Source organism: Neomonachus schauinslandi, chromosome 4 (assembly GCF_002201575.2).
Source record: "Neomonachus schauinslandi chromosome 4, ASM220157v2, whole genome shotgun sequence".
In the NCBI taxonomy this organism is placed as follows: Eukaryota; Metazoa; Chordata; class Mammalia; order Carnivora; family Phocidae; genus Neomonachus; species Neomonachus schauinslandi.
Genome location: NC_058406.1, coordinates 184,992,450 through 185,004,770, shown reverse-complemented (window position 1 = coordinate 185,004,770; position 12,321 = coordinate 184,992,450). Strand labels below are relative to the sequence as shown.

Genomic DNA, 12,321 nt, shown 5'->3' with positions numbered 1-12,321 from the left:
GTACCGCAGATTTGTACCCATGGTAACGTTATTTGGAGACTAGGCCAAATCACTTGTAGGAAGGAAAATCACCTCTGGTAATTCGCGTCGGCTGTGGCCCTTTCGTAGCCGCGCCTCTTGTGTTCCTGATTCTCGTAGCTGGCTGACTAGGGCAGTTATGATGACCAGCCTTGAGCAGAAGGCACTTCACTGAAGAATAAGTCACACACAAAACAAGCAATGGGTAGTCCTTGGGTCTTTGTCCGGAGAGGGAGAAGCTGAAAGTTCCTTTAACTGCCATCCCCTTCGACACACTTCTCAGGAGCAAAAAGAGAAGCACGCTTACCGGGCGTCCTTCACGGGATTGCTGAGGGTCAAATGAAAGCATTTTTATTCCTTTACATGCCTCTCAACTGTGATTTAAATCCAGGCCTCTTGTATTAGTATGGACAAATACTCTTCACTGTTGGCATAGAGTCCCAGGGAAAGAGCGCGGGCCGTCCCGTACTAGAAAGGATGGTAGTACATCGAGACACTGAAATTGGGTCCGTGCCAGGCTCTTCACCTGCTTTGCTGCCTCCAGATCCCACTGTACTAATTCTGAAGGGGGACCCAGGAGTATCACGTTGTTAACAAGCGCCCCAAGGTGATGCTGCATGACTGAGAGCCCTGTTTTGGGAGACACTCTTCTGAGACACCCACTTGCCTGGAGGAGGCGTGAATCCCTGGGCCCTCCAAACTTGTTTAGAGAAGGCGCAACAGCATCTGCTGATAAGACAGAATGCAGGCCTCCGCAGGCCCTCGCCGCACACCCAGGGCACACTGGCCTATGTCACTTCCACCACCTGGGGTCTGGTGCGTGTTCATGTGTGGCTGTCACCCCCCCCCCCAAGGGGAAGCCTGTGAGGACAGTGGCTTGTCTCCACTTTAAGTGCCTGGAACGTTGTGTAGAACAGAGTAAGGATTCAGTGGATACATTAAAGCATTCATATTTTCATCAAGCAAAGGAACGATTAAGCTCTCCTGGGCCCCAAGTTTCCTTATCTTGTAAATGAGAATGGCTATAGGACATTGCCTGGTGTTATTTCATGTTCCTTCTTAGCCAAAAATGCTCATTGATCCTGTCACACGGTTGGTGTTATGTAGAAAACTGCCACAGAATATTTGAAATCTCTTTGTTGTGCAAATTCCTAAAAGTTGTTTGGCAGTAACGTATCCCTTCTGACCAAAAATAGTAGTGATGTGACATTTTATGTTTAGCAGAATTTTTTATTGAAATACTTTGATTCTAGTAAACTGTGAGAACCATCTGTGCATATTATTTGAAAGTTTATTAGTTATATATTGTCAGTATGCAATTTTGGTATAAATCAATGCCTAGAGACCTAACAAATGCAGAGTCTTTGTTGAAGAATGTGTTGATGTTTGGAAATACTGGATTTAGCTGTGCTTTATCTCATTAAAAAATTAACTGAACAACCTGCCCCTCCAGTACTAGCGCAGTGGGTTACAGAAACACGGCTAATTCTGGCCTCTCTCTCTCTCTCTCGATTGAGGGAGGAAGCCGTATAAAGAAACTCCTCTCATTTTCCTTCTGCCCTGGAATTTTTCTCTGTGTGCACCTGAACGTCTTTTCTCTGCCATAGCCACTGCGGTCGGAACACGACGCCCGTGTCTCTCATCATCAGCCCCGGTTTGTTAGACAGGAGGTGCTCTAGAGCGGTGCCCACTGAGCCACATTCATGGCCCCTGGTGCTTTTGCATCAAGGGTGCAGAGTTGTAAAGTAAATAATTTCTGATTTCCTGGTGTATATTTGCATTACTTATTTACGTGGCCTCTATGGATTACCTTTCTTGAGGCTTTAGTTGAGAATCCATTTCCTTGCCTTTACCACCTTCCAGAGCCACCTGCATCCCTTGGCCATGACCCTTCGCCCTCTTCAAAACCAGCGGTGCCATATCTCTCTGCCCACTCTTCAGTAGTCATTTCTCCCCTTCTGCTCCCCCCTTCCACTGGTATAAGGAACCTGCTTTTACATTAGGTCCACTCGGATGATCCAGGGTCATCTCCCCATCTTAAGGGACCCTGCAGCCTCTGGGGATCCACACGTGGATGTCTGTGGGCACCATTGTTCTGTTTGCACAGTGTTCTCGGTCGTCTTAGTTGCTTCTTTGCATGTGGAAAGCAGAACTGTGCGAAAGCATGCTGTGCCGGAACATGACCCTGCTGCCCCGCATTCACAGGTCTCTGGCTATCCTGGTTCACATGGGATCACGGCCATGGCTGGCAGCATCTACCCGGGTCAGGCAACTCTTTTGGACCAGACGGATTCCTGGAATCATAGACCGCAGGAGATATCAATGTGGCAGCCCAACGTGGAGGTAACCTGAATGTTCTTGGGCTTTTGTTTGTTAGCTGATGAAGCTTTGCCTAGAGTACCTTTATTTCTGAATCCTAAGAGTTACTGATTTTGATGATCTAATTCTAAAATCAAGGCGTTGCATCTCAAATTCTCCCCGGTTCTGTGAATCCTTTTTACTAAAAGAAAGAGACGCCACCATCATTAGCCCACCCGCCTGAAGGGCAGTGCGTCAGGCTGAGCATAATCAGCGTGTGTGGGAGGCATATCCCAGGAAGGAGCAGGAGACAGCCTCCCGCTCCGTGGGCCACGTTAGCCAGATTTGCCTGGTACACCAAGAACCCCTCCGGTAACAGTCAATGTTTCTCTGACTCCCAGAACACCCATAGTCTGCTGCTCGTGCCCTTGCCCTTGGGGTGAGCATTGTTTAACAATTGCTTAGTGCTCCACAGCACGCGTGGACTGAGCTTAATCCTCCTTCCACTCTACCTCCAGATTGTTTTCACTTCTTCACTGCAACCAGCGATGCATTCTCTGCACATACCTTGGATTCTTTTTTTCTTTCTTTCTTTTTCTTTCTTTCTTTCTTTCTTTCTTTCTTTTTCTTTCTTTCTTTCTTTCTTTCTTTCTTTCTCTTTCTTTCTTTCTTTCTTTCTTTTAAGATTTTTATCCATTCATTTGAGAGAGAGAGAATGCACGAGTTGGGGGAGGGGCAGCGGGAGAGAGACAAGCAGAATCCCTACCTAGCAGGGAGCCTGATGCAGGGCTGGATTCCAGGACCCCGAGATCACAACCCAATCCAAAGTCAGACGTTTAACCAACTGAGCCACCCAGGTGCCCGGGGTTATTTCTTGAGAATAAAGCCCCACGAGTGGAGCTGTGAGCTGAATGACTCTGTACTTGTTAAAGATTCTTGGCAGGTGGTAACTTGCAACCTTCAGGAAAGCTGCTCCCATGAGCAGAGTCTAAGAGACCCTATTTCCACCACCCTTGCTATTTTGCTGCTTCTTTTTTTTGGAAAAAAAGTAAGAGCATCCTAAATAGGCTCCTGAGAGTGGATGTGCTGTTTTATTTACTCCCCTGCTAGGACTCCGCTGCGCTGGACCTGCGTGGGATCGGGCAGGTGTTGCCAACCCACCTGATGGAAGAGCGGCTGATCCGGCAGCAGCAGGAGATGGAAGAAGATCAGCGCTGGCTAGAAAAAGAGGAGAGATTCCTGGTAATTATGTTTCTAGTAATTCGGATTTCTTCCACTTGTGAAGCTCTGCCAGAGTCTACTCTATTATAGATGACTGGAAAAGTTTGTCTTTTTCAGAGTGAGATCCTTTTACATCTGGTCCCTAACACTTGCAGTCGTGCGTTATTTGCTTCTCGTGGATTTTTTCTGGCCAGATTTCTAAGATTTTAGTAGCGGCATTACAGGCTCGGAGGTGTGAGCATCTCTGTGGTTTTCGCAGAAGCAGCTACCCCTGTAGTGTCCGCTTGCACGTAAGACTTTGCATTTTGCTCCTGCAGCACGTATAACCAGACAGCCGAGAACCCAGGGCCTGCCTTCACGGCATTCCTCCTCCTCTGGTCTGACAGGTGCCTCCTCCCACACATCTCTGGACGGCCCGCGTCCACAGCCCCCTTAGATCTCCTGCGACAGAGGAAGTGGTGAGGCAGAGCGGTCTCTGTGTGCCTGTTGACACGAGGGCCTTTTGGACTCCTGGCCCCACTGCCAAGCACTTCTGTGCCCTCAGCCTCAGAACCCACTCCCCCGTTAGCCCACATGGCTAGTTCAGTCTTCCTGGAATAGCCTGAAAAGGATGGCTGAACAGAGCCAGGACTTCTAGTGTTTCCACAAATTCATAGGTCGGTACCTCCCCCTGGGTAGTCCAGAGCCAGTCCCTCATGCTTCGATTCAGTCAACATTCCCCGAAGCCACATCTGTGTCAAGCTGTGTGCTGAGAGACCAGACACCCGCGAGGGTAGGGGACGGTTTTCAAATCACTTACAGTCTTCCAGGCACAGAAACACTGAAACCAGTAATGAATGGTATTAGGCAACAGTGGTTTCAACCTGCACGGTTCATCAACATGCGACTCTGATTTCATCCTTTATATGTGGCTGTCATTTTTTTTAAATTGTGGTTGAGAATTAAACACTCAGGCTCGGCGATGCACGTTTTCACTGCTGGAGAGGCCAGTGCTCTCCGCGCGGAGCGTGCTGGGCTGCCCTCAGCAAGCCTGCCGTCTTGGTGCACACGGGAGTGTGGTGCACACTGGGAGGCCTGCAGACGTCACACACGCTCCACACTCGGTCCTGCCAGTCAGGACTGGTGCACGCTTCCTCGGCACACGCCCTGCTCACAGCTGAACGCCTCAGATCCCAGGTGACATCTGCCACGTGCCGGTCGCCGTCTGACATATTTCTCATATGTGAAGACAGTCCATCCGCTCAGCCACCCCACAAGGAAGAGGCGGGTCCAGAATCCTTTACCTCTAATTCTTGAAGGTTTTATGTGCTTCGGAATTCAGTATTTTTTTACTTTAGAAAATCAGTGTAGTGTGGTGCACATGCCACGGATGAGGTCATGTTCCAGTAGCATCCCAGAGATAAGAGTGCCGATATTCATGCATCAAAACACGAATGTTCACATGAACAGGTATAAATACTTCACGTGAGTTCAGGCCAGGTTTTGCCATGAAATTAGCTTGCTTCAAATGCAAAAGAAAATAAAAAACTAAATTTCCAATCATCGGTGCTTTTTAAATTTTGGAAACGAGGATAAAGGAGTTTGCGTCTGTCCCTGTATCACCCTCATTTTACGGCGCAGGAGATTTCCTGCGGTCGCCCAGCTCGCGTGCGCCAGAGCCGGATGCGGCCCGGAGTCCTGCCGCAGGGTCAGTCCTGGCTGCCGTACCGTGCTGCTCAGCGCCCGCCTGGTGTGAGGCATCATCCTGCTGGGGGTACTTCTGCGTCTTCTCTACAGATACTTACAGCAAGGTGTATGAAGCGTGGATGGGCACCATGAGGGATTCACTTTTGAACAGAAGTTTCAAACTATCAAAAATCTAAATTACTTAAATTGAAGCATACTCGATGTAAGGCGAGCTGCGGACAGTGGTGCTTGTTTATGAAAGCCAGCTGAGCAGGTCCATTCGGGTCTGGAGTGGGCTTCAAGAACGGCTGTTCCCTAGGCCCTCTTAGACGTTTGACCAGACAGCCTACCTATTTTCCTGCATTGATGTGGGATTTTTTTTTTTTTTTTTTTTTTTTTTTTAAAAGAGAGGGAGACAGCGAGAGAGGGAACGCAGGCAGGGGGAGTGGGAGAGAGAGAAGCAGGCTTCCCGCGGAGCAGGGAGCCCGATGCGGGGCTCGATCCCAGGACCCTGGGATCATGACCCGAGCCGAAGGCAGACGCTTAATGACTGAGCCACCCAGGCGCCCCATGATGTGGGATTTAAAAAGTCAGTATCACAAATTCTTCGACCTAGAGCTCATGTGTCTAAATACCACTGTCTTGCGTACGACTTACGGTGCCCCGAGGGCAGCAAGGGCACACGAAGAGCCCGCAGGTGCCTGGAGGAGTCAGGGACGGTGCCAGAGGCCAGATACGTTGAGCCAAGGCTGAAAGATCCATTGGACTCTGCAAGGCGAACGAGTTCAGGGAATGCCACCAGGCAGAGAGGATGAGCATGACTAATGACGTGGGTCAGAAGACTGTTCTCAGACTCCCCACCCACGCTAGACGGACCGTAGTAGTGGGACGTAGCTAATGAGTTCAACGCCGACTCCGATTTCCGAGTGGGTTCGGGACCCGGCTGGTTCGCTGTTGGGCTTTTTCTTGTCATTGAGATTGTTTACATGCAGTGGACGGAACAGGCCCTAGCGCATATGGTTGGGTAAGTTTGATAAATGTAAGTTCGTGGACCCCACACCCCATACACAGGACGTTTCCAAGACTCCACATAGCTTCCAGATTATGTTCAAAGGCCATTAGTGAAGCTGTATAAAATGCCCCCCAGGACTCCAGTCTGCACCGCACCTCACCTGCAGGACGGCCTGAGCGCTGTGGCGTCCTCAGTGAGCATGTCTCCACAGCTCAGGACCTTCCCAGGTTTTGTTCCCGGTGTCCTTTACTGCTCCCGTGCAGCTTTTATGATTTTTTTAAGTGTGTGTCTTGCTTCCCTTGCTAAATTCCTGCCCATCCACTTAGAGCTTCCTGCCACTGATCTAACGGTGTGGTTTCCATTGAGCTTGGTGGTTGTGCGTTTTCTGTGTGTGTGTGTGTGTGCCGTTGGTTTTTAGACCTTTCTCTTGTATTTTCCAGTATCTATCACATGAACTCTGATTGCCTTGGATTTTCTGTTGGTTTTTCCCCCATTTTGAGGCATAACTGACACACATGTGAATTTTTAAAAAGATTTTTTCTTCATTTTCAATGTTTGTTACATACTTTGTGTTCTCTTCTGAAGCATTTCTTGCCGACTTTCATATTACATAGGTCCTTGCCTGCTTTTATTTTTAAAGATGTTGTCTGTAATGATTTTTCCATTAGGTATAATATTGGCTCTGTATTTTACAGACATTTTTTTAAGAAAAACTTGTGGGGACATTGACATGATGAGTCATGTGGGACATTTTGCTTGGGTTTGGGCCAGCCCTGCATTCCAGAGTCAAGTCCCTACTTAAGGCGTAATTGATCATTCTTTTAGTCATGGCGTATGTCGTTTCCCATTAGAATTTAGTCGCGCTGTCCATAAGTGAGAATGACTTATTTATTTCATTGTGGGCTTCAAGATCAAATCAGTACCAGTGTCACAGGGGGTTGGATAATCCCTACCCTGTCTCTGATTTGAGTGTTCACAAGGCAGGCATTGTCGGTGGTAGGGCTGAGGGCAAGCGCATAGTCAAGACAGGGGCCTGCTTCCAGTGGGAGTTGCAGGCAGAGGAACAAAAGCAAGGAGACCGGAGTGACATAAACGTCAGCATCGCTGTTTGCTGCCACAGCCTCAGTGATATTTCTAAAATCTGATGCTGTCGCTCTCGGGACTTAAAATCTGCCCGCGGCTACCGTAAGGTGGACCGCCAGGCCTATGAGCTGACCCTCCGTCCTTCCTGTCCTCAAGGTCCAGCCGTCCTCAGTCAGCCCCTGACTGTGACAGAGAGGACTGGGCACAGGAGGGGAGGCCCAGCACACACAGCCTTTGGGGAAGGCCGAGCAGCTGAAATGACCAGCAAGGGCCAGCCCAGGGACATCTGGGGAAGACATTCTAGGAAGATAGCACACCAAGCACAAGGGCCCAAGGATGTCTGAACACAGAAAGACCACCGCGGTGGATAAAGAGGGACAGACAACACAGGGCCCCTTAGGTGATGGCAGGCTGGAGGGAGCCAGGGGCCAGGGGCATGGGAGGTTGTGGGAACACGGTGAGCACACTACATGTTGGCACTCAGAATGATCATTCCTGGCTTGGACTCTCCTTTTCAAGAAGGCGTTACTAGGAAGAATCCAGACTCTGGAGTCAGCCAGATGAGAATTAAAAATCCTAGTTATTATGACCCTATATAAATTGTTTAACCTCTAGGCTTTCATTTATTTATCTGTTAATGTATAAAATAATTTCTATATATAAAGTGTGGGTAATACTCCCAGGGCTGGGTCAAGGATTGAATGTGCCGCACGTATACACTGGGCAGGTGAAGGGTACGCAGTAGTTTCTCCAAGGGCTTTGCTTTCTCACCCAGCTTGTTCTCTATAGCACTCTGAGAGCTGCATTGCTGAGACTCTAGAATCCTGGATCCTATCCTGCATACTACACAGAGTGCCCAAAGGCCGTCCCAGAGTACCTTCTGGCCACTCCTGACCAAAAACTAACATAACAGATTGAGTGAGAAATTTAACCAACCTGCAGGGATTCTGCAAAGGAGTATCGCTTTTATTAGATTTGCTTGTTAGTATAAATAAACCTTAATTCCTTTTTGCTATTGGTAGAGCTCCCATTAGTGGATTATTTTTAGCAGCCAGCTAACAAGGCCCCTGCTTTGACTGGACCCACGTGCTCTCCCAGGATGTGGAGACTGGGGGCAGGAGGCAGCCTTCCAGGCCAGGGCTCTACGCTGCAGGATTCTCAAGCTGTCAGTGAGGAAGGGTCAGTTTCTGGGTTTTTTCTAAACTTACAAGGATGTGACATCCTTGTAAGTCCTGTCTATATAAAGCCTACTTTGTGTTCTGAAAACGGAAATGAATGTTTGAGCTGTTTCTCCTCTCACAAATCACATTTCTCCTCTCACACAGACCCACCAGTCAGCCTGAATGAATGCTGAGTGCCAGGCCGGGGGGCCGGGGGTGGGGGCGGGGGGCTGCTGCAGGGACAAGGCCACAAGACCTCCTCTGGCCCTTTCTGCTGAACCAGGCCACGGCCCTCCTATGTTCTTTGCATCTGCCATATTCGAGGAGAAGGGACGTTGAGTGGAAAGCCTTGCATTTGAAGTTTTCTAGAGGGATGGCACACGAGCGTAGAGACCACACTGCGACTGTTGGTTGCTGTGTCCCCAGAACCTGAAACGGTGCCTTCAGCCCTCACTTGCTGCCCACGAGGACACGGTGCGCATGCCCACACGTAACACAGTGCTCACAGCGGTGTTTCTTTTTGGTATCAGGAACTGGAAATAACCCACTTGCCCGTTCCTACAGAACGGATCCAACTCATACAGTGGGCTACTGCACAATAAAAATGGGCAAACCCCTGCACACATCCGCAGGGACGGGGCTTACAGAGATAATGTCCACCAAAGACGTCAGACACAGGGCCGTGCACATTATGCAGTCCACTTGCAAGAGCTCTTGGGGGTGGGGGTCAGAGGATCAGTCCCCTCGGTGAGGCGGGGTCAGGTCTCAACTGGAGCCTGCTGGGTGGGCTGCTGTGTTAGGTGGGTGCACACATTTCTAAAAATGCACTGAGCTTGTACACTTGAGATTGGTGCACTTTATTGTATATGTTACACCTGCATAAAAAAGAAAGGGAGGGAGGGAGAAGGCATACCTGATGGGGGAAATAATCAAGTAGTCCCAAACATTTTTTATGTTTGTGATCTATTTTTGTAAGATTTCAAATATAAATTTTCTCTCTTCATATTGCTATCTTCAAATCTAGAATATTTTGTTAGAAGGAAGCGGGAGAATTTAGCTTCACCCAGGAGCAGAACCAGTAACAGAACCCCTGCTCTGTGACGGGCTGACTGGCTCCATTGAGTTCCCCAAGTTGGCACTCATCTCTCAGACAGACTGTGTTGGCCATGTGAGGAAAAAGCTTAAATATTTCCATTCATAGAACACAAGTGGACTTTCTATAGACAGGCTTTCTCATTTTGAAATTGAAATCCTGTCTTGGGGAAAGTTTTAACATGAGGGAATTACTGTGCATAAGGAAAAATAAGTCATTTCATCTGGTTTATATGGAAATATAAGTAGATAATTCATGTAAATACATTAATCACAGCACCTAATTCTGTAAGCAAACAGTAAATGTCATTTGCTTTTGTTTAAGTAAAAAAGTAAAGTATTTCCTACAGGTAAGGGCACCTGGCTGGCTCATTCAGAAGAGCATGCTTGATCTCCTAGGTCGTGGGTTCGAGCCCCACATTGGGCATAGAGCTCCCAGAAATAAATAAATAAACTAACGTGCTTTTAAAAATGTCTATTTCCTACAGTTAGGAGTGCTCACTAAGTAGTTACTGCCTGATTGAATGCACCTCATGTTGCTCAGGCAGCTATAGGCATACCTCATTTTACTGCACGTCATGGACATTGTGTGTTCTTTATGTACTGAGGTTTGGGGCAAACCCTGCATTGAGCAAGTCTGTTGGTGCCATTTTTCCAACAGCATTTTGCTCACTTCGTGTCTGTGTCATATTTTGGTTGTTCTCACAGTACTTCACTTTTTCATCATTATTAGATTTATTGTGATGACCCATGATCTGTGATCTTTGAGGTTACGATTGTAATTATTTTGTGGTGCCATAAGCCGCACCCAAAGAAGATGGTAAACTTTAAATAAACGTCGTCTGTGTGCTGGCCGCTCCAGCAGCTGGCCGTTCCCCCATCTCTCTCTCCCTCTCCTCGGGCAGCCCTATTCCCTAAGACACAACAGTATTGAAATTAGGCCAGTTAATAACCCTGCAATGACCCCTCAGTGCTCAGGTGAAAGGAAAAGTCACACGTCTCACTTTAAATCGAAAGCTAGAAATGATCAAGCGTCGTGAGAAGGCATGTCGAAAGCCCAGACGGGCGGAAAGCCAGGCCTCTGGCACGCCACAGCCACTCCGTGAACACAAGGGAGAAGTTCTGGAAGGAAATCGTACATGCTTGTCCAGGGAACACACGAATGGTAAGAAAGCAAAACAGCCTTGTTGCCGACATGGGGAACATTTCACTGGTCTGGACAGAAGATCACACCAGCCACAGCATTCTCTTAAACCGAAGCCTCACCCAGAGCAAGGCCCGCACTCTCTTCAATTCCGTGAAGGCTGGGAGACGTGAGGAAGCTTCAGGAGACCAGCTGTAAGCCAAGAGCGGTTCGTGAGGTTGAAGGAAGGACGTCTCCATACCATGCAAGTGCTGACGTAGGAGCTGCCGCGAGTTCTCCAGAAGATCGAGCTCAGATCGTTCACGAAGGTGGCTGCACTAAGCAACAGACGTTCAGTGTAAGTGAAACGGCCTTCTACTGGAAGGAGACGCCATCTAGGACTTTCACAGCTGGAGAGGAGACGTCAGTGCCTGGCTTTAAAGCTGCAAAGGACAGGCTGACTCCCTTGATAGGGGCTCACGCAGCTGGTGCCTGTCAGATGAAGCCAGCGCTCAGTGGCCGTTCTGGAAGTCCTAGGGCCCTTGGGAATCATGCTTAATCTACTCTGCCTCAGCTCCGTCAGCCGGACAGGAAAGCCTGGTGGACGACCGTCATCTGTTTACAACATGATTTACTGAATATTTTAAGCCCACCCTTGAGACCTGCTCAGAAAAAAAGATTCCTTTCGAAATATGACTGCTCACTGACAATGCACCTGGTCACCCAGGAGCTCTGCTGAAGATGGACGACGAGATTTGTATAGTTTTCACACCTGCTAACAATATCCGTTCTGTAGCCAGTGGATCAAGGAGTAGTTTCGACCATCAAGTCTTATTATTTAAGAAGGCGATAGCAGCCATGGATAGGGATTCCTCTGATGGATCTGGGCAAAGCCAACTGAAAGCCTTCTGGAAAGGATTCACCATTCTAGATGCCGTGAAGAACATTCGTGATTGTTGGTTCTCTTTCCCCGTGATTGGTTGGCCCTCTTCACGGGGCCCGGGAAGAGGTCAAAATGTCAACAGTAACAGGAGTTTGGAAGAAGTGGATGATGGAGGGCTCAGGACATCAGCAGAGGACGTCTCCGCAGATGTGGTGCCAACAGCAGGAGAGCCAGAATCCCAAGTGGAGCCAGAACCGGGACCGCACTGCCGCGATCTTAGGCTAGAACTAACGGATGCGGAGGTGCCCGTCGGGAGGAGCGAAGAACGTGCTTTCCTGAGATGGAAGCTGCTCCTGGCGAGGATGCTGTGAAGACGGGAAATGAGAACAGAGGATCTAGAATATTCCATGGCCCTAGTTAGTAAGGCGGCAGCAGGGTTTGAGAGGACAGGTACCAGTTTTGGAGGAAGTTCTGTGGGTGAGTTGCTGTCAAACAGCATTGTAGGCTGTAGAGAGAGACCTTTCAGGGGAAGGAAGAGTCAGCCAGTGTGGTTAGTGTTTTGTAGCAATGAAGTATCTTTTAATTCAAGTATGTACATCGTATTTTAGACATAAGGCTGCTGCAGGCTTATCGACTAGAGTATAGTGTAAACTTAACTGATCACTACCGGAAAACCAAACACTCGTTTGACTTGCTTTACTGTGATATTTGCTTTCCTGTGGCGTCTGGAGCAAACCTGCAATATCTCTGGGTTGTACCTGTAATT

The 12,321-nt window shown here is 48.5% G+C and overlaps 1 protein-coding gene across 13 annotated transcripts in view; it reads left to right on the top strand.

Moving 5' to 3' along the window:
* Positions 1 to 12,321, top strand: part of PTK2 (protein tyrosine kinase 2) — a 234,875-nt gene that overhangs the window by 205,468 nt on the left and 17,086 nt on the right. For all 13 annotated transcript variants that reach the window (XM_021688823.1, XM_021688822.1, XM_044914687.1 and 10 more), the window contains 2 exons: positions 2,224 to 2,361; positions 3,427 to 3,558. In XM_021688823.1, coding sequence (XP_021544498.1) covers positions 2,224 to 2,361; positions 3,427 to 3,558 — 270 coding nt within the window. The remainder of the gene's footprint in view (positions 1 to 2,223; positions 2,362 to 3,426; positions 3,559 to 12,321) is intronic.